This window comes from Neolamprologus multifasciatus, chromosome 3 (assembly GCF_963576455.1).
Source record: "Neolamprologus multifasciatus chromosome 3, fNeoMul1.2, whole genome shotgun sequence".
In the NCBI taxonomy this organism is placed as follows: Eukaryota; Metazoa; Chordata; class Actinopteri; order Cichliformes; family Cichlidae; genus Neolamprologus; species Neolamprologus multifasciatus.
Window position 1 is genome coordinate 24,281,200 of NC_140441.1, and position 24,672 is coordinate 24,305,871.

General features: G+C 41.0%; 1 protein-coding gene across 1 annotated transcript; it reads left to right on the plus strand.

Moving 5' to 3' along the window:
• The first annotated feature begins 662 nt into the window (after positions 1-662).
• On the plus strand, positions 663-23,593 carry vax2 (ventral anterior homeobox 2). Its single transcript, XM_085153834.1, has 3 exons — positions 663-1,751; positions 5,612-5,799; positions 19,261-23,593. The coding sequence occupies exons 1-3, from the start codon at positions 1,517-1,519 to the stop codon at positions 19,759-19,761; spliced, it is 924 nt and encodes a 307-aa protein (XP_085009960.1). The 5' UTR covers positions 663-1,516; the 3' UTR covers positions 19,762-23,593.
• Positions 23,594-24,672: the final 1,079 nt, after the last annotated feature.

The following is a 24,672-nucleotide window of genomic DNA, read 5'->3' on the forward strand; positions in this document are numbered from 1 at the left end:
CGGTTTTAAAAAACGACTAGTATCGTAATATTTTGATTTCAATAAGAAAAGGGGAACTGGAAGGTTCATGTGAATGAAGAATAGATTTAGAAACGCTCGCAGCATGCGAGCAGGGCAGGGGGCTTTCTGTTTACCCCCAATATGTGGCAAAGACCGATAAGAACATCCAGGATTTAATAAACAGGAAATTAAGCATATATTTTACTGCACAGCTCAAATATATATATATTTTTCTTCCTGGTGTTAAGAGGCTTCCATTGAGAATTTCAAGTGCCTCTGATCGAGTGAGGGAAAAATCGAGCTAAACTGAGACATATTAATTCAGGCTTTACCTTACTGGGTCAGAACTGTTCATTGTGCATCTGCACTCATTGTTTTTCTGGCAGTGAGGAGCTCAGAGTTCAGCCGTACAACAACACAAAAACACACATAAAAAGTCAGAGCTGGTGCTGATGCTGTGGGGAAACCCGTGCATTGCTTCTTCGGGCTGTTTCCAGAGAAATACTGCAGGAAAAAAATAATCGTCTCATGTCTCTGTGCCTGATCGCCGTCCACAGCGCCGCTTATCCTCTAGTGAAAACGTGCCCTGCCGGTGGACCAATGGGAGAGTGACTCTGTGCGGGCAGGAAATGACGTCTGGTTCCTGCCTCTGTAAAGTGCACCGTGTCACCACAAATGCTATCCACACAGCACCGTCTCTCCTGCTCTGGTGTAGGCAGGGTGCTCGAGCCGCCCCGCTCAGACGTGATGTTTCAGCTGTAAAGCAAATTGTCAACAAACCAACAAGCGTGCTCGAGACTCTGCGAGCAAATGTGACCCCATTACCAGACACTCCCCTCTAGAAGGGTCTCAACACAGACATTTCTTTTGTTTGTGCGCCTTTCAAAAGCAGGAGAAGGACGACCCCCATATGTGACCATCTCACCATCATCATCATCATCAACAACATGCAGTCACGGATCTGCAGAGGCAGCCGATCTGACCGGGAGTGAAGTAACAGGCTGCTGAGCTGGACAAACCAGGAGAAACTTTCCTTCCTGACTTCTGCACGGTGAACTGTGGCCGCTGTGGGGGTTTTTTCAGCGCCTCCTCTCACTTTATTTCTATGTGGGTGAGCAGTGTGTGAGTGGCACCTCCCCGCTCCTCCGTAGATCTTGTTGCCCCCTTTGCAGCCCGCACCATGCATTCCTCCTGCACCTCGTATAGTTAGAGAAAAGATCCCGAGGTCTCTTTCTCGCTCTCACCCCCCGAGGCACGGCTAACTCTTGCTTCGGTTTTGGACTCCGGACCGTGCGTCATGCAGCAAAACCTGAAGCTCACCACGGTCCCTTTGCAGGACCACATGGTTCCTTTGTAACTGGATCTACTTTATTTTGGAGGGAGAGGGGGGGCATGCTCTCCTCGTCTCTGGAGAACATTTTCAAAGAGGTGAAGAAAGTAGAAAGAGAGGACTGAGTGGCAGCGACGTAAGGAGGGAGAGATAAAGCTAATCTTATAGATTGCAACTTACTTGTAGATGTTTGACCAGGCCACGACTATGGGCGATGGGAACCACCGCTGTGGTCCCAACCCACTGTGTCCGGACAGGATGGAAACAAAGTGTCGCTCCGAGATAGGGAACCGGTCTCCGGTTCAGAGCTCCACCGACACCCCGGGAACATCAGCATCCACGCCGACTTCCTCCAGCGAAGACGGGCATGACAAACTTTTGGGAGTGGACCCTGACTACTGCCGGAGAATTTTAGTAAGAGGTGAGTGGACAAAACGAAGACATTAGTCCTGTGCTTAAAACTGCTGATCAGACAGAGATTTTACGCACGAGTATCATAAATAAATTAAGTGGATGTACAACAAAAACAGTTTAGATTATAGACTAACTTTAGATACACAGTGCAGCCAGGCAATGTATTTAAAATAAAATACACATACTTTAGACAGTGGTAGGAATTTTCCTGGAAAATTTTTAAATATCATATCAAACTATTAAATAAAAAGAAGAAAATTTGTGTTTATATGGAGTCAAAACTGTGAAAGTTTATCAAACACACACTTGAACTTCTAAACAAAGCGTATGATGTGAGCACGACACATCTGGTGAAGAGAGACCCAGAAAAAAAGAAAAAAAAAAAGAAAAAAAGAAAGTATCTATTGTAGTAACAACAGGCGGCGTGCACTTTAACTATAACAGTTTTAAACAGCAACAGTAGGGGAGTACACACACCTTCGCTTTCTAAGTCATTTTTTAGTTAAACTTAAACCTCTGAGACAAATCATCGACTAACACTGACTGCATCAATTGTGGCCGCACCTTTGTTCGTGTGAAAACATAAAAATTTAATTAGTCCAATTAATAATGAAAACAGGGACATTTTGCTTCAGTGAGATGATGCCTTATATTTTCCTAACAGCAGGGATATTTTGTCTTTAAGCGTTAGTGAGTGCAGATGCTTCAAATCACAGCTGAAAGGTGCAGGAATAAAAGAAAGGCTGGAGGTAAACTTAAAATCAGGGAGAAGTCGCGCTGTTTGTGCAAAAGAACTGATATATATTTTAAAACACACACACACACACACACACACACACACACACACACACACACACACACACACAAACAAACACAATTTGTGATATAATATATATATATATATATAATAATATAATATAAAAAATATAATAAAATAAAATACATCCGTTTCTAATCCTTAAAGTTCGTAAATGATTGCTGGTAGTTCTTTCAGAGTCATGGACAACATAAAAAGAGAACTTAAATCATGTGTTCCGATGACAGCTAAAAAAATATGAAAAAGTACATGATGTACTTTTTTAAATGTATGTAAAATACACAAACATACGTAAAACAGCAGTTAGACATATTTTAGGCCAGCTGCAAATTAAATAAAAATTATATAATTTGAGTTATGAAATAACTGTCTTAACCTCGTTTAAAATATTGATTTATACTTAGAATATTTGAAAACTGTGAGCCATTGTAAGAGTTTCCTGCATGGATTTTTTTTCCCCAGAATGCATTTCATTTATGAAAAAACAAAAACATAAACGTCAGCTTCTCTGCATTGCGAAAGGACAATAAAAAAAATAAAATAAAATCAGAGTGTTATTTCGATTGGGATCTATTTCGCAGGAGTGTGTAACCGCTGCGGGCAGACTCGGTATGTCGGCCTATCAGTTTTCAGGTTGTAGAAAGCTGAGGATGTTATGACTGCTGGCTGGTTTAGTTTTAGCTTTCATCGAGCGTTTAGTCGTGCGCTGTCATGGCTCACACTAAGCGGGGAAAAAAAAAGCATATTTAGCTTTAGAGAATATTAAAATTATTACAGTTCAGTAGGAGGGCTATGGCAGGAAGAGGGAGAGAAATGTCCATGTAAGAGGTCTAAAAACCGTCTGTGCTCCTGTAGAAATGCACCTACACGGCTTATTAATAACAGAGTCATTCTTTATTTCTGACTCTTTGTTGCAGATAATTAAACATTGTTGGGTGATTCTATTCGAGCGTTTTATCTGTATGTAAAATAGTATTTGTGATTATTTCTGGACATACTGAATCAAACGTAGTTCTGTATTAAGAGATCTGGCAGTCAGGTGTTCATTGTGAATCATCAACACTCGTCACTTCCTAGAGCTGGAACATACGGTCCTTATTGTGCTGCCTCAGTTTGATCATCTGAGAAGAAAAAGAGACCTGGAGGACAGATCTGTGAGGCCATTTAGGTGGGAATAGTGTGCGGTTAAACGTCGGTAGGATTTGTTTTTCGATCTGAGGCCGGCTTTTCCGCAGAGCCACCGAGGTCATCGAGAGGTCAGCAGGTCTGCAAACAGCCGCTGGCTTCCTCCTCTGCTTGCAAACATTTGCTCAGTTCGAGCTGCTCGAGCAAGGACATATCTAAACTGTATGTACTGTATTATTGTGTTTAAGCAGATTCAGCCTCTCCGAAGAGAAGATTTTCCCCCTTCCCCCTTCCCCCTTTCTCTTGCCTGGCTACACTTTAGGCAAATAAACTGTGTGTGCGTAAAGACGGAGAGCTCATTATGCATCAGGGACCCTTGGGTAACCAAACACTTGTGTTTGAGCTGTTGGTTGGGCTGGAATTGAAATGCGTTTTCAGTACAGCTCATGGCGTGCAGGGACCATGACTGATGAATTCACGGCGTTTCACAGACGCTTCTAATTGTCACCAAAACGCAAAAACAACCCGCCTTTTGTCTTTTACGCAATTTTTATTTACATTTTCAACTCCACGTTACAAAAAAGAGGGTGTTTGACATTTATAGGAGCCGAACAAGTTCATGTAACTGCACAGCTTAACAACAACAAAAAACAAACAAACAAGCAAACAAACAAAAAAACAAACAAAAAAAAGTTTTGTTTTTACGCACACTATGCGTTTCTCTTACCGTTAGCAATGTCCTGCCCGGAGAAAACACCATGTGCCTCCAGTTCAATCGGTTTTGTTTCATATTTAATTCAAAGCTCTTCATATTTTATTGGAGTACATATTTTATGACCTGAAAAAACCGTGGACAACGAAGGGATCATGTCTTGCCGGTGCGTCCATTCGTTGTGATAAATACGAACAAATATTCGTAGCTACAGTGAGACCACAAATACACGGGCTGGACACGTGGTTTAAAAAAACAAAACAAAACAAACATTTCTTTTTTAAGAAATACGGGCGGTTTTTATCCAGGACTTCTTAATTTTCGGCTCTCCACTAGGTCTGATTCAATGTATGAAATTATTTATTATTATTATTTTTTCGGTATTTTCATTATTCTGGGAGGGAAAAAAGTCATGGCAAACATGAAACAATAATACTTAAAAGTCAACACAAGGAAAAAGCAGGAAAGCTGCCACCCATAGAAACCGTGCGCGCTAACTAATGTTCGGGGCAGATAACGGCGCGCAGTCCTGGTGCTTGGAGTGAAAGCGATGCTCAGAGAGCGGCTCAGATCTCCAACGAGCTTCTGTGCAGCTGAGTCGCAGAGTTACAAAACACATCAGTAGCTCTGTTTAAGACCCAGGGCAGAAATTAAGTGCTACAACACTTAATACTCACAGTACCATAAATTTGACAATGCGTCACACAAATTTGGTTTTTTTAAATTTATTTATTTATCTTTTACGCACGTTAACCCAACATGGCCCTCAGCTCTACAAGCTTCCTGTATGTCCCTGCGTTTTGGGCGCAGGGCAAGTTTAAACCCAACTAATTTAGTTTTAATGATAACGTGGCACGTTGGTTCAATAAAGAAACGTCAGGGAGTGGATTAAAGGCAGTGACTCGGTTACTTGTTATGAAGAGCCAACTAACATAGCATTAAAAGTATGTGCCATCATTTACAACACCTAACACCCAGGCTCATTACTGATAACAGAGTCTGTTTGTTTTCTCCCTGAAGTCGTATATTGGCCGGTTTAGTATCTTTATAGTTCTGTTTCTGAAGTCTGCACCTGCTGGAAAGTCGATTAATCTAGTTTTTTAGCTGTTTTTCTCTGTTTCGTTTTCAGCAGCTATCTGTTGCTATGTTATAACCGCCACAGCCTCAAGTTAACACTTACTTTAACCGAATCGACGTTTCTTTTTCTGGACAGACGCCAAAGGCACCATCCGAGAGATCGTCCTGCCCAAGGGCCTCGACTTGGATCGGCCCAAACGCACGCGGACCTCCTTCACCGCCGAACAACTGTACCGGCTCGAGCTCGAGTTCCAGAGGTGCCAGTACGTAGTGGGGCGCGAGCGCACGGAGCTCGCGAGACAGCTGAATCTGTCGGAAACTCAGGTAAGGCCAAAACTGAGCTAGCTGCTCTGGACCAAAAATACTTTTAAAAAATGATACAAAACAAAACAAAACGATTTATAAATATTTAAAAATAATTAGCCGTGACGAAATTTTCTCCAACTATGCACTTAGCTACTAAGTTAAGTAGCTGGTTCCTAGCCAATACATTTATCTCATAACAAAGGCTACTTTAATAATATCACAGCCCTTTGCTACACTTGGCTAGCTAAAGCGGGGGTTCGATTAGCGACAGACAGATGTTTTCTTAATTGTGGGCACAGGTGTGCGCAGAATCTTTAATTGGCTCCTCAACCAATCGGAAACGAGGAGTCGCCAAGCACAGAATAATTTTCCACGGAAAATGGTTTATTTATGTCCATTTTCAAGATAATAAATCAAGTTTATAGCACAGGAATGTTCATTCATTCATTTGTTTAAACGTCCCGTGCATAAAATGAAGCAGAATGATCCACAAATAGACCCCATGGGTTTGACTGAACCTGATACAGGCCTGGAATGAGCCTAAAGCCCGCAGGCCTAACCAGGCCAAGTATGAACACGTGTTTTCACAGTGATGGGATCAATAAGTATCTACCACAAGTCCATTTTTGGAGCTTTTAAAATACCTCTGCCTACATTTAGGTATATATGCATTTTTTGATGAATTTCAAACCACAGCCTCACATTTAGTGAGTCAACATCTCCGTGACACATGTGGATGCACATTATCTGCTTGTGTGTTACGATCAAAGTGCACTTATGTCTTTTCAAAAGTTTTAATTGTCAGCAAACGCAGAGAAATATAATTAAAATGTAAATACATAGTTATTTATTCAGTTTATTTGGTTGTACGTTGATAAGAAACCACACAGAATCAAGGCTGAGCACACAGTGAACAAAAAACTACAGAAAATGATTGGTGGCGGTGGTGGGGGTTGGTGTTTTTGTAACACAAAAAATAGATCGTGACATTTCATGGCACTCATTCCTGAACCCACCTCCCGTCATTCATTCCTGCCCAACCACAGAGGTCATAGCTGTATGGAGTTATGCATTAGCAGCAGCGGCAGCACAGCAGGCTTTATGTTTCTTTCTTTTCTTCTAAAAATGAGCTGGTTTCAGAGAATTGTCCCTAAATGACAAATTACAACTGGCTAAACCGTTGGCTGAAGGACAAGCTGACATATGTAGAACAATAAAAAGCTTGGCGCAGATGTAAATCAGCATTAACTTGTATCCTCCGTAACTTCAATTTATGCACTTTATGTTAAAGATTAAAACAGCTGAGTTGGACTTCTGAGTTGGGCTTCGGAAAGTCCAACTCAGAAGTCCAAATGTGTGCTTTTTAATATTCATGTTTATATATGTATATATATATATATATATATATATATATATATATATATATATATATATATATATATATATATATATATATATATATATATAACTCTATGAGTTATTTTCCAGTGTTAGAAAATCAGCACTGCTCAGTGTTAGTCATTGTTAATCTTCAAAACTGACTAGGTTACTTTTAAAAATATAACACTGTCAAAAGTGTTCATTTAACACTCAACAGTGTTAACACTAAGAGGAGTGGACCCATATAGACACTCTCTAGAGTCGATGTAACACTGGAGATTTTGCTGTGTACCGAGACGCGTCGCCTGCGTGAAAGCACTAGTTGCAAGCAAAAACACGCAGCACTTTTGCGCATCTTCGTCACTGCGCGATGCAAACCAATTGTGAAGTACCTCAAAACATGCCCTCACAAATAAAGGTGGTCGGATGGACTTGTGTGAAACACAGAGCAGCCACTGTGTCCCTCATTAGCGCTGAATATAGGGGTGTTAATGGGAGGGCCTCAGCTTCCTGCTGCTGAGGATTGGCTGAATGAAAAACTGTCTGGCCTTCAAATGACGACAAAAATGACAACAAAAAAAAATCTCTTTGATGTAAAATATTAAACCCACGGAGTCGAAATTTCCTAATGCTATGGGAGCAGCTTTTAAGCGTGATCGAAAGGCTTTTAGTTGGCATTAGAGGCGTTTTCTTCCTCATTATCATCCTCTTTCTATCGGTGGCGGTTCCATGTTTTTAGGCAAATGCGCCATTCAAGGCTAATCGCGACCAATCACAAAGGAAAGATAGGAGCTCTTAGAAGTTTCAGACCCCCTTTAAGGAAGATGTTTGGAGATGTTTTTCTGGCTTTCTGGTGACTTATGGTATTTGTTGATGTTTTGAGTTCGCTTCCAAAGATTTTCCAGCAGTAATCTGATTTTCATGCTACAATTAAAGAGCGTTACGTTTAAAAGGAACTCAATTACATCTATCTATCTATCTATCTATCTATCTATCTATCTATCTATCTATCTATCTATCTATCTATCTATCTATCTATCTATCTATCTATCGTGAACAATTTCTGTTGGAAGGCAAAAACAGCAGAAGGCCTCAGGGCTTAAAGCACTTTAGAATAAAGTCCATGTTTTGGGGTAGTTTCGATTTTGTTTACTCGGTGGGAATATGATCGACTTTTAGATGATGATTAACTTCAGTAATTCCAATTAAAATATGGTGAAAATGTGCGTATTTTTATGTAAATCTTTCATAGTTAATTTTTTATGCCAAACTCTTTTGTATCAAGTGATCACTGAAATGAAAAAGACTAAATAAAAAAAAAAAACATTTATAAATACATTAAATTAAATTAAATTTAAAAATAAAATAAAAAAAATCCCTAACTCCAGGTATTGCTTGTATTCAAGCTGACCCTGAAGCAGCTCACAAACACACAAATTTCCATAATTGATTCACATAATATAAAAATATAGAAAACACATAAATAAGAAGTAAAAGTCATTTCCAGCAGTTGATCAGCATCTGATTATCAAAACTATTATTCTCACGTGTTCCAAGCTCCAAAACGTAAATGTAAACTTTGCGCTTTCTTTCAAATCTGATTCTGGTGATTTTGGTCCGAGTTTGAAAGCATAGGGCTGCGTAAATCTTCTTCTCATAAGCAATCATTTATCCATAAAAATGGGTGGAGCTCTGTTAGTATGGAAGAAGTTAATTTTAAATTAGTTTATTCGTATATATATATATATATATATATATATATATATATATATATATATATATATATATATATATATATAATTTTTCTGCATTGAGCTGAAAGAGTACAAAGAGCAGGGGGAAAGAGAACAGGTATTATTTATGAGGGTTACAGTTACAGTTATTCTGACTGAAACAATTCAGAGAAACCGAAGACTTCAGCCTCATCGAAACATTTGAGTCCACGTATGAACAAAGCAGGTGTAAAGAGGGTCACTCGTGGCCCCCACTCTGTTGTAACGCGTTACTCTGTAATCCGTTACCAGCTCAGAGCTCCCCCTTCATCCCGGCAGGTGGCTCCCTGCTACTGGACAACACAGCTGGAAGGGCGCACACACACACACACACACACACACACACACACACACACACACACACACACACACACACACACACACAGAGCCTGAACTGTACATGAAGCCTCCATTTCAGTTACCTTCATGGTCAGTTTTGGACTGACCAACGGAGGACTGATGGATGTTTATGGAGGTGTGTTCCTGCATGTGGAGTTGCTTTAGGATGGCAGTCAGAGAAATCAGTTGATTCAGTGAAAGTCTATATAACTGTGTGTATTTTAGGACACATTATGTGTGTGTGTTATCGTGTGTATTCTACCTCACACTTCCAGACTAAACACATGGCCTGTCAGCATTAGAAAAATATAAAAAAAAAATTATAAAAGCATGTACAACATTTTCAGCCAGGAAAAAACAAAAAAACAAAGAAAAACAAACTTGTGTGTTCTTTAAATCTCTCCACTAGCTCGAGTGGTGTGTTTGCCCTCCAGATGAAGTACAGGTTGCCTTTGTATCAGCCTTTTGTTGTCTGCAGCCCTTCCACAGAAAGCTGTGGATTTAATGGTTTCTGTGCTGTGGTGTAATCCTGCCTCAAATGGAAGAGAGTTCAGGGATGAGATCGTGTTTTATAGATAATTTATAGCTGACTGAACAGAGCACATTTGGGCATATGCTAGCACAAATGCACACCTTTTTTTGTCATATTTGTTTGAATGCACCGCAAATAAACAGTGATTTTAGATTTCTGTTAGACATCTTTTAACATTCGGCTGTTAGAAACGTAAAATATCTCCAAAATAAATCTCTTCCAGGATCTAGGACTGTGACTACAAACCCTTAGATTTTTTTTCTCTGTGTACAGAAAGTAAAATCTAAAGTGTCTCCTATATCTTCTCTTTATCAGCCTCCATTGCCTACTTATTTTAAAATTTGAAGAAGGGTGTATGAGAATATTTTTTGTGTAAATTAAGGTATTTCAGTGTCAAGAGAATTAAAAAAGAATATTGTGATAATATATTTTTAAAAAAGTTATGTTTTGTGCAGTGCAGTGTGCTGTCCGTTAAATTGTTTAGTATGTGGGACACAAAGTTGGCTTCATGTAAAAAGTGTTGGATCAGAGCAGGTGGAGCTCGTTCACAGAGCTTTAAAATGCAGATCGGCTCTTAACTTTCTCTTGTTTTTATCCCAAACAAATCATTCAGTCTGCTTTAGTTTGTTTTCCTCACTGAGCTCTCAGGTGAGTGTGCACATGAATGATTTGCATGTGTTTTCTGGCCCAGTCAGATTCTGTCCCTGCTGGCCTCCAAACACTCTGTAAAAGAAGCACATTTGAGTGTGTATGTGTTTTGGGTCCAACCTGCAATCCGCCTGGTTTGGGAATGCCTCTGTATTCCCCTGGAAGAGCTGGAGGCGGTAGCCAGGGACAGGATCATGTTGTCCCAGTGACCTGAAGCCCTGGATAAGTGGTAGAAGATGGGTGGATGGTTGGAAGGAAGTGTACAGCCAGTGTTAGAGTGAACCTCTCAGATGTAGCTGCAGGTGTATAAGTCACCCAAAATGAGTGTCATGCTTTGTTTGTTGCCTTGTCTGATGTCTTTTCTCTCAGATGGACTGTCTCTTGATGCCAAACAGCCCGGAGAGCAGTTTAATAGCTGTAAAAACTTCAAATGATGCTTTTTGTTGCTTTTTGTCTTGTGACCTACTGTACTGCAGAGGGGTCAGAGGTCACAGATGATCTAATGTGGATCCCAAAAAGCTGTAATTTTGGCTTTGTAACTGGTTGTGTAAGGCTTCTCTTAGCAGCTTGCAAAGTGGTTCATAAATAAAATGTATTAATGAATTAATAATTGTTATGTTGAGCACTATGTGAGGGTAAAAGGAGAGAAATGTGGCTCTCGATGAACCTTTCTGACCTCTTATGAAACTGAAGTTACCGTTTGCTTGTGCAACTGTGCACATTTTTTTTGCATAATATTATTTAACGGTCAATGTTTTAGTGGAAAATAGCAAGAGAGGTGTATTATGGACCTGATTAAGCCCTATGGTCTGAAGGGAAATCCGATTTTCCTCCTTTAGACATACAAGATTCCTTTTTTGATAACACAAGCAGAAAGTGATTTTACGTACATGCTGATGGATCCCTGAAAGACAGCTATGTTCCTCTGAGACAAGACGACGAGCCGTGCTCCTGCGGGTGTCTGCTTACAGTGAATGTGCTCGTTGTGCGCATTGTTCTCCATGACGGCCCAGACAGACGTTGTCTGGCCGATCGTCTGGAGCGTAGAGGGCCCGGCCATTACGTATAGTTTTGCAGATGTAGCAGAGAGGCGGCCGCACAGTACGGCGATTGTCCAAACACTCAGAATGGAGAAAGAGATAGGAAGGGAGGCTGTCAGACAGACAGACAGACAGAAAGACGGACACTTGCTGCCTTTGTGCTTTCAGATTAAATGTTTGGACTTGGTGCTGAAAAGAAACAAACTCTTTCCTCTTCGCTCCGCAGTGACCTAAAACTCGAGCGTCGTTTTCAAAATGGGAACTTTGTCCAACTTAGCGATGGTCAGGAAGAAACCTGTGAAGCTCTGATTATCTAATCAACTGATTAGGTAATCAGAACATAACAGCAATTAATTCTTCGCCGCCTTTGTCCCTAATCACTCTCATAGATTGATTTGACTTGCTTAATCAGTTTCTGGCAGAGTGAAGAGTGTGTGAAGCCAAGCAGAGGGTAATTTTACAAACATATGGAGCAACCTGTAATCCTTCAGCTTATGGGGAAATAGGAAATCAGCAGAACTGGATACAAGAGGTTTTCACTTCATGTGCACAAACACTCACACAAACACAGACACACACAGCTGACCCCGAGCTGCCAGACAATTAGAGGGGTCAAAGGTCTCCCATGTGGCCCTTATTTTTTGGGTAAGATTTCCAGTTTGACAATTGCAATGACTCCTGTGGTTGAAAATGGGAATGCTGGGAAGCAGTCAGATAAACGCAGCAAATGTGGAGGAGGAGCAAATTAAATAAATTAGAAGGTAATGAATCCAGTCAAATACTGATGAGTACAGGTATCTAAAATGTGACCTTAACGACAGTGTTTTAGTAGCATAGCTGGCTTTACATGCTTTCATTTTGGCTCATTTAAAACACTCTTAAGTCTTTAACAGGAAAGCCGCTGAGCAGAGGAGATGCGGGGCCCCCTGTGCTATAGGTGATGCATGCACAGACATGAAATCTAAAAATAAGGTAGAGTCGCGCTTTATTGTAGCTTGCTTTTACCAGCTGTGATTCCCCAGAAAGATGGAAAAAAAATAACAACTGTCACAGATTTGGGCATCACGAGGCTGCACGGCCAAGACGAGACCATGTGCCGAAGGCGATGGGAAATTCAAGTGACTGCGGGGTGACATGTACAAAAAGTCATGGACCACATCCAAACGCCTGCTGAGTTTTTATTTTTGCTCAATGCGTGCGGTGTATCGCTAACGTTGCAGTGTGCGCGGGGAGGAGGTAATGGCTTAAACGGAGAGCAGTCATTGGACAGAGGACAGGAAGGAGGGGCAGAGAGAGAGAGCGAGAGAGGTGGGCCTCATAACAGTCCCGAGTGCTTTTGTGCTAAGGAGGATTAGGCAGCCATGTCTACCAGCGATTCTATAAAACGAGGTTAACCTCTGAGTGAACCTGGAGCTGCTCGGAGGTTTAGAGGTCAGTGAAATGTGTTGCTGACAACAGTTTGGAGAGGAGGTGTGAATATGAGGCAGGTGAAAATGATTTCTAGTCCTAAACTGAGGTTATTTTACTTTTAATACAATATTACTACTATTTTTTTCATGCACGAACATGTTTAAATGATCAAATCTGGTACATTTAACCTCAAACGAGCAGATTCTGGGATTCTTTGCACCCACACATTTTGATACTCGACTGAAGGGATATTGAAATACCCAGAAACAATAAGGAGGTCACATCCTCTGCTGTGTGTACAGAAAAGCTTCATTTTATTATAATGACTTCATTTATAGAGCACATTTTAAAAAGACTTATTATTAAGTGCTTTGAAAAACGAGCAAAATCAGGACACGGAAGGTAAATTAAAACAGAAAGCCAAACATTAACGGGGGAAAAAAGGGGCATAAAGCAAAATGTCAATAATATTAATAAATACCATTTAAGGAATAAAAGCTATAAAAGCTACAGCAACAGTGGAGACAACAAACAAGACAGTGGAAAATAAACAACAGCACTGCGTTAATGAGTTTATCAAAATATGCTTTCAGAAGTGATTTAAGGAAGTCCTCGACGGTTTAAAGCGCCTCTCCTCAGGCAGGTTGTGCAGAGCTGAGGGGCCCTGATGGAGGAGCATTTCTGCTGTGCTTTAAAGTAAAACATGCAAGGAGCCAATGGAGAGAGGCCAGGGTCGGTGTGACGTGATGCCATCTGCTAAAACAACATGGTTACGCGGGCATTTGAGAACAAACGCTCCACGGGGCTTCACAATAAAAGCATGTAAATGATTCAAATGTCAGGGTAGTGGTTAAGAAGTGAGCAAATATAACGATGGTTATTTTGAAACAGACAGGTGAGTTTTAAGTTTAGGTGCACAGACATAAATACGACTGATCATCTTTGTGAAACAGTTTTATAGACATTAGTGTAAGTTTCCCCAAACTAAAAGGACAGTAAGTTTATAATAGATAGTTGGTCCGGCCCATTAGCTAGCCGCTACCAACCCATCGCATATAGTACAGCTGAGTCGCCAGTGGCCCATTGCGCTACATACAGTTGAGCATCCATCATTGCATTATATATGGTTCAGTGGCCCCTGGTGCGCCTGGGACAATCTCCATGGAAAAGTGTTTTCATTGTGTGTTTGTCACATGCCTGAGATCAGGGAATCTCAAGAGGGTCACAGTGGGAGCAATAAGCGGATGGAGGAGTCGTAGAAAGTGCGCCGCATTTCACTTTGCATTACGCAGCCATTATACAGCCAGAGAGTGCTGCTGGGATGTTGGAGTTAATGATTTCCATCGCGCTGGCTCAGACAGTTCAGCTTACTGTGGTGACATGGAGGGGAGGGGAGGGGGGGGGGGGGACAAGTGCATACAACAAAAGGGTCAAAGTGCCAAAAAAAACCGTACCCCAACCTGGCTGAATTTACCCCATCACTGTTTACATTGTGTTTTGTTGCTCAGCATTGGCTGGTTTCAGGGAGAAGAAGTGACATGCATGCTGGAAACTAAGCTAGAGATCCACTGGTCAAGACAGACATGCATATGTGATTTTTTTTTCAACATAGCCATATACATAAAGACATATTTCCACACAAGAACATTCACAAAAAGCCTGCCTGCACCTGTAAATATCATTTAATAGATAAACCAACTTCTTAATGTTTAATAAAAGACTGTTTTAGAGCGTACCACAGCTCCACAGAGTAATATATAGTAAATTACTGTCTCTTCAAAGCATGAAAGCATGTGTTTGTGAGGTTTTAATGCAAAGGCTTCACTGCGAGTGCTCAACCAATGTAAGAAACATTTGATCCTTTAATAGCAGCTCTTCTTCATCATTAATGGCATTTGAGGAGGAGTTATTTATGAAGCTCTTGTTATTCCATGATGTAGTGATAAGGACGTCTGAGCTGAAAACACAATGAGATTAATATTGGTTAGTAAGCTGGATTGTTTTAAATATAACCTCATGGAGGACTCAGTCCTAACCTCTTCACCCTCGCCCCGACCATGTCCCCTGTAGTGCATCAGGGCGTGGTGCAGAGGGTGAGCCTGCCTGCCTGTCTAGGGCAAATGCAGGTCACACCCAATCCAGATCTCCCTCGGTAATCTCTGCTTCCACGCTGAACCCTGGATCCCATTAAAAAAGGATTTACATCCAATAGTGTAGATGTACCAAAGGAAGCTTTGCTTTCTTCTCCTCTCATCATTTTCCCTCTGTAAAACACTGGAAAGCTTTTTCCCCACCCCTCCCTCCCCCTTATATATATATATTTTAGTTTGAAGCAGTGGATAGGAGGATACTGATGTGAGCAGGAGAGGAAGCCACGCCCACGTAAACACGTCAATGAGGGTAGAGGAAAGGGATTGGTAAGGATTTTGCTCCATAGTGAAAGCCTTTAACTGGATATTTGGCAGGCACGTGAAGATACAGAGAGAGGTCTTAGAGGGTCGTGTGTGAGCTAACGAGGACGAAATCTGGACTATAAGGATGGACACGATGCTGCACACATCATTTCTGATGCTTTTCCCACCCTCCTGTTGTCCCTCCCCTCCTCTCCCCTCTTATCTCTGTCTCTGACGTCCCCCCGCGCCTCGTTTGGGTCTTTGCAGTAAGATGTGCTTGCATCAGTATTTCTCTGTGGGAGCTGTGGGATTCTTTGGATCTTCTCTGATCTCATTATTTGTGTCACAGTCAGTAGCTGGAACTATGATCTCACTTGAACTAGTAGCTGTTACAGTGACACTGTAGTCAACACCAGCCAGACTGACTATCTGAATAAAAATGAACAGCTTTAGATTATTGCCTTACTGGATTGCTCAGATGTTTTGGAAGATAAGAGTTAGCTGATACCAGTTGAACAAAAGCGGCTCTCAGCAAGAGTCTAGAAGGACCGCAAGGTCCTTGGGAAGGATCGAAATGTGTACGTAGGAACCATCAAAGTGATAAGATAAGAAAATAAGAAATATAAGAGCCACATATGAGGATATCCGTTTTAAAGTTTTATAGAACAGTGGCAGTATAATGTCCTCGTAAGTGGATATCAGTAGAGCAAAATTGAGTATTTTGGTCTAAATAACCCAAAATGTGATGTCCACATATGTGGATGCCAGGTCCTAGGAGGTTAATTAACAAGTAAAAAATGCAGATTGATTTAAAAGGCCAACTTAATAGCTAAGTCACAGTCAGAGGATGGTTATTCAATGCTTTATAGCAAACACATTTCCTCTTTTGCTCTCCACAATGACTATTTACCTTCTTAGTACTAAAGCAACAGGCCAATACCAGTCATGTCTGCACCAGCGGCCATCGCGTGGAGTCAGTTAAATTTTTTATGTGATCTTTTTAAAAACTTCTCTGCATTTACAGTCACAGGCTTAGTCATTAATAGCTTTTCTAGCAACCACAGAAACATTGTCAGTTGCCCCAGAGGCATCAGAAGACATCCAGATCGAGTCCATCTCAGCACACAGCTGCTGTGCTTTCTTTTCTTTTCTTAATTTGTTTCTGCTCAAACACAACACAAACCCCAGGTCATGACGACTCCCTTTTTTTCTTACTTGCAGCTGGAAATCTACCAGTGGACTGCAGTGATTTTCAGCAGCAATGAAGCCAACCACTCACTGACCTGGAAACATTATGTTTAAGTCATTGTTGCCCTTACTGGGCGAAATGCAATAGAGAGCTAGGAGGCCACAACAAGGAGGCCAAACACCCCCCTCCAGGTTCAAACGTGGGAAACCCGAGTCACAAGGAAATTTAATTCAAGTAAAATTTAATGACAGTTTCCCTTTTAGTGGTTTTAAGTTGCAAATATCTGCACATTTATATTTAATAATTGTACAAAGCTATTAGAAGTGCACAAAATAAAAGTGTATAAACAATCAATGTGCTTCAATCACAAAATAAGTCATCTGTGAGCAAAATAAAGCCCATAGTCAGGATGATATTTATGTGTATGAGACATCTTTGAGCTATAAAAAACCCAAAAGCTTCTATGGCACCATCAGCATCACAGGTTTGTCATTCCTGTTAAAAATCCAAACACTTGTGCTTTAAGATCAGGCCAAACATGTCCAGTGAGCCTGATGAAATGAAGTTGAAATGGTGTTTTAAGCCTGTAGGTTCCTATGAGACAGTCTCGGTCGTTGTGTCCTTGGGCAAGACACTTCATCCGTTGCCTACTGGTGGTGGTCAGAGGGCCCGGTGGCGCCAGTGTCCGGCAGCCTCACCTCTGTCAGTGCGCCCCAGGGTGGCTGTGGCTACACTGTAGCTTGCCATCACCAGTGTGTGAATGTGTGGATGATTGTGTATAGTGTAAAGCGCTTTGGGGTCCTTAGGACCAAGTAAAGCGCTATACAAATACAGACCATGTGACCGCTTTCTGTGTGGGTCCAGTTTACACATGACTTCTCTGTGGAGGTACGCTCACGTAGCTTTACTGCGTTCCTTCGTGTGTGTCATTTGGCTGTTGTGCAATCAACAGTCATATGAAAGTATTTTTTTTCTTTTAATTTTTACCATGAGCTGCAGATCCTTCACAGGTTTATGTGTTTCTCCTGTAACAGGAATCCCCTCTTACCAGGGATTAGATTACTGGATTTCTAGGAAAGTCTGTTGTGTAATGTTGGATAAATTTACACCGTATAGATGTGAGTGGAGAAAAAGTGGGGCAATAAACGAGACATGATTAACAAATAGTGTACAAATAAGTTAGCTGAAAGAAAAACTGCTCAGATTTGCATTTGCATCTTTTTCTTCCTGATTATCATTTAGTTCAGAAATAAATCTGTATATTAATTATTCTATAAATTGCTGACGAATTGAAAACTGAAAATATGTAAATGAACATTATATGTCGATGTACGTAAAATTAAAAACAGTTGCTTCTAGTTACTGCTTTTTATAGCACAAACGGAGCATTGCGTAGCAGCTTTAGTATTTAGGCTGTTAAGCTAAATCACATCTGACACCACAGAGTTATTTTTGCTTTTAATGTATTTACTTATTTTGTTTTTGATTCAGTTTCCAGGAGGGATTTCCTAGTTTCTATTAAGTTTTAGTTAACTTTTTTAAAATTTTCTTTTGTACGTATAATGAGAGTGATATGTCTCAGGGGTGAATATCAGTCAAACAGTTTCATTAACCACATACTCCAAGTCTCTTTTATTTTATCTCAGTTGTTTTTTGCTCCAGTTCTTCTTTTTAAAATTATTTTCATACAGCTTCCTAACTTCTATTTTTAATGAACTAGAATAAATCTAATTGCTAAAAATTAAAAAAATAAAATAACAGTTTGATTATTTTTTATTTAAAGTGAAATAATCTTAATTTGAATTGTAGTTCTTAAGTAAAGATCAAACGAGAATACTTGTAAGTAACAACGTCTCGTTCCACAGAAGCTTTCCTAATTTTCCTGAACTTGTTTCAGACTCCTTTTGCTGATGATTTTTATTCATTTTTGATTAGACCAAGCCGAGCGCTTGTTGGAAATGCTGAATTATTACACTGCTCGTTTTAGCGCCACACTCTGCGATACAGTCAACCTGCAGCGAAACATGGAGTTATCTTTGGTCAGGATGTTATACATTTTTCATGGGTGACTCCTTACAGAGGTGTCTCTCTATGAGCTGTGACCCCGTGACCCCTATGTTCCCTTCAATCAGCCTCCCCGTAGCCATTCCTAAGTTTTAAGCATACTGTACATTAAAGCTGCACTTCATTAATTAAATATGGCAGACAAGGACAGACAGAGTTCACCAAGCTTTTGCTGTTTGGCTGCAGTTAACACGATGTCTTGTGAACGATGAAACTGAACGATTTCGAGAGCGTTTTTGTTCTTTAAGCTTCAAATTTTCACTTTATTTTTCCCTTTGCATTCTAGTTTCCAGTGTTTCAGTTGAGATTCTACGTTTCAAACCACAAAGTGGGCAAAATCGTGGTCAAGGCTGCAGACAGAGACAACAGATTTGATCCATTTGCTGTTGCCTTGATTTTAAACTGTCTCTGTTTGTTCTTCATGGAGTTCTGAGGCTATGACTGGTTTACTGTTGCAGCGCACTTGAGGTCACAAGTGTCCTCAGACTTTGGGAGCTGTTTAGCTTTTGGCATGAAGTGAATCAGTGTGATGATTCTGGAGACGTTTCCAGTGCTGAAATGAAGAAAAGGTGCAATAAAATCAGGGTTTTCACGACTGTGATTGAAAATTTATTTGGTCCTTTTTCTTTGAGTCTTGGCAAAATGATCTCTCAGTTCTTCTCGTATCACTTTTACCGACTCCACCGCTGACAGAGTGTGTTTGCCTTCGCAGGTGAAGGTGTGGTTCCAAAACCGCAGAACCAAACAGAAGAAGGACACCACCAAGGATTCAGACAAGCGCTCCTCCTCCACGTCTGAGTCTTTGGCCACCTGCAACATCCTGCGCCTCCTAGAGCAGGGGCGCCTCCTGTCGGGCCCTGCCCCCCCACCACCTAACTCTCTCCTGGGGCCTCCGTCTCATCCAGCAAATGGCTCCCTGCTGAGCAGCCCGGGTGGAGGCTCTTCCACCTCTCCAGGGATCAGCAGCAGCACTCCTCCCAGCTCCCTACCTGGAGGGACGTTCGGGCTTTCTCTGCCCTCGCTGGGGGGCACCCCGCCCTCCCCACGGCTGGGTGTCCCGCCACCTCACCCCCTCTGCTTCTCCATGCCGCTCCTGGGGAGCGCTCACCACGAACTGTCGTCCTCCTACGGCTGCGGCTCTTCAGCATTTGAGCCGTACATGCGGCTGGACAGGAAGGAGGCAGACCTGGGTGGGAAGAAGACAGTTTCTTAAGTGTAATGTCCCTCTTTCAGGGGACGACTGGGGGAGCAGGGCTCGTCTTTGGAAGAGTTTTTCTCCTCAGTCTCTCTCCCCGCCACCTGTTTGACTCTTGAGTGGCTGCAGTGAGGCAAAGAAAGCAGCCCGGTTCATAGAAGTGCGAAAAAAAGAAAAGAAAAGAGAGGAAGTCGCTTTCTTACAGCACCATTTTGTGCCACTGCACTGTTTGGCACACTGACACAAAATGGTGAAAAGGGACTTGATGTGGTAGGAAGTGATGATTTCACCCTCCCACATAAAAAAAAAAAACAAACTTGTGGATTTTTGAAAAAAAAAATGCCATGTTTGTATGTTGCGTGAACTCCGACAGGCAGATGTTTTTATCACCACTCTCTTTGCAGTGGTTTTAAGCGACTCTTCACTTTTTGTCCAGTGAGTGTGTGTGTGATTTTTCTCTCTATACAGGCCTTCATTTACTGTTCAGGATTAAAAAAAGAGAAACAAAACAAAAAATGAGAAGAGCAGTACTTCAAAGAGAGCTTTATGTACACATTTCTATTCCTGTACACGTGGCCATGTTTGATTTTAGTTGATGTGTTTTCACGATAATAATAAGAATAAGGAAAAAAAAAGAACTGTAGCATTTTAATATCAGTCTGTTTGGTGTCCAGCTGTAGTTTTTGTAAAAGTTTCTTTGGTTGTGTTTGTGTATGAAACATAATGTGGTAGGATCTGGACAAATGGTGCAAAAATCACATATCTAGATCTAACAGTTTAACATGAAAAGAAAGCTGAAAAGAAGGCTGGTTAGTGTCTGCCAAAGCGTTTACAGATAAAGCCTCGAGAAGTGCCTCACGTGTGTTCTCTGGTCGGTGAAGTAAGTGGAGGTCGGGCTGAGAGAGATGACCTTTGAACCTGGGCCAGCGGTCTCAGTTTGACCTTTGTAATCTCGTCTTCAAGACGCTGAGACCGAGAAAGTTTTCAGAGGCATAAAGAACAAGCACCGACTCTCAGCGCAGAGATCTCTGCGCTCAAGCTGCATCTCCATCGTTAAGTCATCACACATTAAAATGAATCAACAGTTTTGATAACTTGTTTATCATTGCTTTTCAAGCAAAAGAAAAGAAAACAAACAAACAAAAAAACAAACCTGTAACTTTTTCTGGTTTCAGCTTTTCAAACGAGATGATTTATGATGACCGCAGCGCTAACCTTTCACATACTAAGAGGAGGACTGAGAAAACATTTGTCAGATTAACTGATGATGAAAAAAGTTAGCTGCAGCTGCAGTTTGGATTAAAAAACTGATGAATATGCAGATTTTTGGTACCGGGAACTTTCTGGTTTTTGCTCGAGGTCTGCTTTGGTCGCACCGAGGTAAACGGTCCATTTAGAGGATAAAAGAAGGTCTTTGTTTGCAGAACCATTGGCTATGTAGTGATGATTCCTTAGCTTTTATTAGCTTCTTTTAATTTATCTGCTATGATGAATGGATGAAAGAGGAAGTCTTAACCCGGATATCCGCTCGAAACACCCCAAACACCTGGCCGTTGCTCTGAGAGGTTCCTACAGCTGGATTTCCTGACAGCTGTAGGATTTGCTGTTTCATAACTCATAGTGTAATTTTTCTATTTTTTCAGGTTTGTTTATTTAATTATTATTTTTGAAATGTTACAACAACATGAAAGCTACCTAAGTACTGTTTTACCGGGTCATCACATCCCTAATCTTAATCTCTTTGAACACTTTCAGGATACAGTAAGCCGCAGCGTTACATGAGAAAATCTCAGGCTGTTGATTTTTGCTTTAGCCGCCCTGTTTTGCCCTCCTGTTACTTTACCTCAGCCTGTCTGCGTTCACCCCTCATTGAAAGCACTTTATGTTTTTATGGCATTTCTACATCATCCTGTATGTCCTCCACTTTCACCCCCTCACCCTTCCTGAGAAGTTTATTTTCTTAGGAAGGTGATTTTCAGAATTAAAGCCAGGAAAAATACATCCTCAGTTATTTCCCCTCCTGAAATAATCTGCAGCTTTCTTTCAGCTGCATTCTTTAATTGATTGATTTGAAGCTAAATTGTCCTGTTAGAACTGACAGAGCATTTGTCGGATTCATTCAGGGCTGAATGAGAAGGAAGGAAGTGGCTGAATGACCTGTATTTTTTTATTTTTATCTTCCCCATGAGATGCCATTTGTCCAGGTTTCCTTGTTGTCCAAAGCAAATCAGAATCAACCGCAAGAGCCTGCTATTCGAAACAGTTTGCCCTCAATTTGTGCATGTCAGATGAGTTATTGCCCCCTTTTCACTCCCGTCTCTCGTCTGTTTTCCCATGTATCTATTCATTTCTAAATTTCACCTTACTGTGAGTTTTATTTCCTGCTCTCTTTCTCTTACACTCACTGAAGATGGCCTGACACGTGCTAAAAAAAAGAAAAAGGACACTGCCATGACATCAATTTAAAAAAAAGAAAAAAAGAAAGAGTGCTTGTAAGTAAAGGCTGGGGCTAGGTTTAAAACAGCCGGGCATGTTTCTGGCTGCACATACATTTCTTGCAGAGTGCAGGAAAGATTCTGACCTTCAGCTCACCGGGCCTTTTTGCACCCGTGTACCAGCAGCCAGTAGCTGGTGATTTGTTGTTGCTGCTGTGTTTAGAGCACCCCCCCCCCCCCCCCCCCCGTTATCTACTCGTAGGTCTCTGTAGCAGTGCACCTGTGATGTTGTTGAACACTGTATTATTTTCTATAAGAACCATCCATAATTCACATGCTCTGGCATCAAATATTGAGCAGAGAGATGGAGCTGAGAGGTCAGGAGGCTTGCTTCTCGTGTAGGGTTGATGTAGTCTTTTTGTTTATTTGTCTTTTTCTCGCAGCCAGGTTGTTTCATTCCTCTGCTCTCTCTCTCTCTCTCTCATTTCTTTTTTTTTGGCTGGACATTAAAAAAAGTGTTTCTACTGTTTTACATTAAGCTGCACAAGACAGAAGACACTGAACTTCTTAGCTCATTTCCCATCCAATGTGAGATGACAGAAAATGTTCAGTGGTTGCAAAAGAAATCTCAAACTCCATATTTTCCCTCAACTTTCAGCCACTGAATGCTTTGTGGACTTGCTGTAATGCGTCCTCAGCTCATTAGATGCAGGCTTCAGGTTGAGGGTAGACAGCCGGAGAAGTGAGACGACCCTTCTTCTCCCTGACAGAAGGAAATGGGGTAAAGCTTTGCATCAGTTCAACAAAGCCTTCGTCTTAGTTTCTTTTTCTCGTTCCAGCTGAAGCGTGGAAGCGTTGCTTTTGCTGCGTGTGTGACATCTTGCACTTGTTTAAGCGAGACCACCATTTCAGGAACATTGCGGGCCTCCTCGCGGCTCTCGTCCTTTGAGATTGTGAGAAAAATGTTCCGTTTATTTTGAAGACAACAAACTGATTCTGCTTGGTTTACTCTTTGGTTTATGCACAGCCTAGGTCCTGCAGAGGCCCTAACTTCTTTTCTTTGAGCAGTACTTTAATGTCAAGCTAATGGCACCAGCTACTTCTTATGATGAACAAACTGTATGTACATAGATATAAATTTATATATAAATATATATAAATGGGTCTTTGCACAAGTTATCTCCATGTCTGCTCCGTGTGATTTTAACAGGAAAAACAAAATGTGAAAGAAAGTTCGGAAAAAAAAGACTTTATATATGCTTTACAATTCTTTGTCTCATTAACATTTTGCACTTATTTAAAGAGGCTTACTTTCTGTTTCTGGGCTGACAGAGCAGTTTTCACGCTCTGCCAAGATATTGTACAATATGTATATGTATTTTTATTCATATGCATATAAATATATGTCTATGTAATTTGCCTCCTGTGTTCTGTTTTATTTCTCATTCTCTGGCCTGCCTCAGGGCCAAAAATGCAACAAAAAAAAATTAATAAATGCCCCCCCAAAAATAAGTTATTTCACAGTTTGTTGTTAGTGATAGTATTTGTAATCCACAGTCCTTGCAGAGGCTTATTTCGTTTGTCTTTGTCAGTCAACAAACATGACCAACATCTGCGTGCTTGAGCTTCCTCCATCCACTCCGAGCATTTTGAAAGTGCCTTAGCTTGCTTACAGCTTTATTAAAAACCTTGGCCTCTCCCTATCCGCTTGGCAAATCAAAGCCGTGGACGGCTCATTTCTTTTTTTTTTCCAGGCCTTTCTGTGGAGGTGCTGCCTTTTAAATTCCCCACACTTTAATTATGTTTTGGTTTGCATGGTGGCGCACAAAGCCTGAATTGGCACGTCCTTGGGACATTAATTGGATGAGAATATACTTCACGAAATGTGAAATGACTCATGTGATTCTGCCTGTATGAAATAATAATCTGATGTTTTTAATTGCAAAAATATTTATTATAGCAGAGAAGGTCAAATTAGAGGAAGAATTGGAAGAGCGCTGCTGACACCTTATAAACTCATCGGTCTGTTTTCCCTAAACAAACCTCGGATTTAAATGCAAAGACGAGTGCTTTAAAAGATTCTGTACAGTGAGGGTCAATTTTGGCATTATTATTATTGCTCTTGTTATTAAAGCCAGTGTAAACATGTTCTAATGGTAAGCCCTAACAACCAGCATATATTAATAAAGGAAAAGGCAAGAAATAAATAGGAAAAATATCTAATTGTAGAATAATTCAATAAATGTGTAAGGGTTATTTTATCCCCTTTTCTACCCACAAAAACTGGACTTACTTTTTCACCTCACCTGTAACCCGTTTTTATTCCCTAATGAAAAAAGAAGATCTTTCAGTCATGACAAATATCTGTGATTAGCTTTTCCAGGGACACTGAACATGTTTGGTCTTCACAGAGGGCAGTCTGAGATTCACCAAGATTGTTATGAACCCTTTGTGATGCAGCACCTACCGCTGGGTCACGCGGACGCAGACATGT

Coding starts and splice junctions, on each gene's coding strand:
- vax2 (XM_085153834.1), top strand. CDS start 1,517: ATGTTTGACCAGGCCACGACTATGGGCGATGGGAACCACCGCTGTGGT. Junction 1,752..5,611: donor CCGGAGAATTTTAGTAAGAG/GTGAGTGGACAA, acceptor TTTTCTGGACAG/ACGCCAAAGGCACCATCCGA. Junction 5,800..19,260: donor TGAATCTGTCGGAAACTCAG/GTAAGGCCAAAA, acceptor TTGCCTTCGCAG/GTGAAGGTGTGGTTCCAAAA.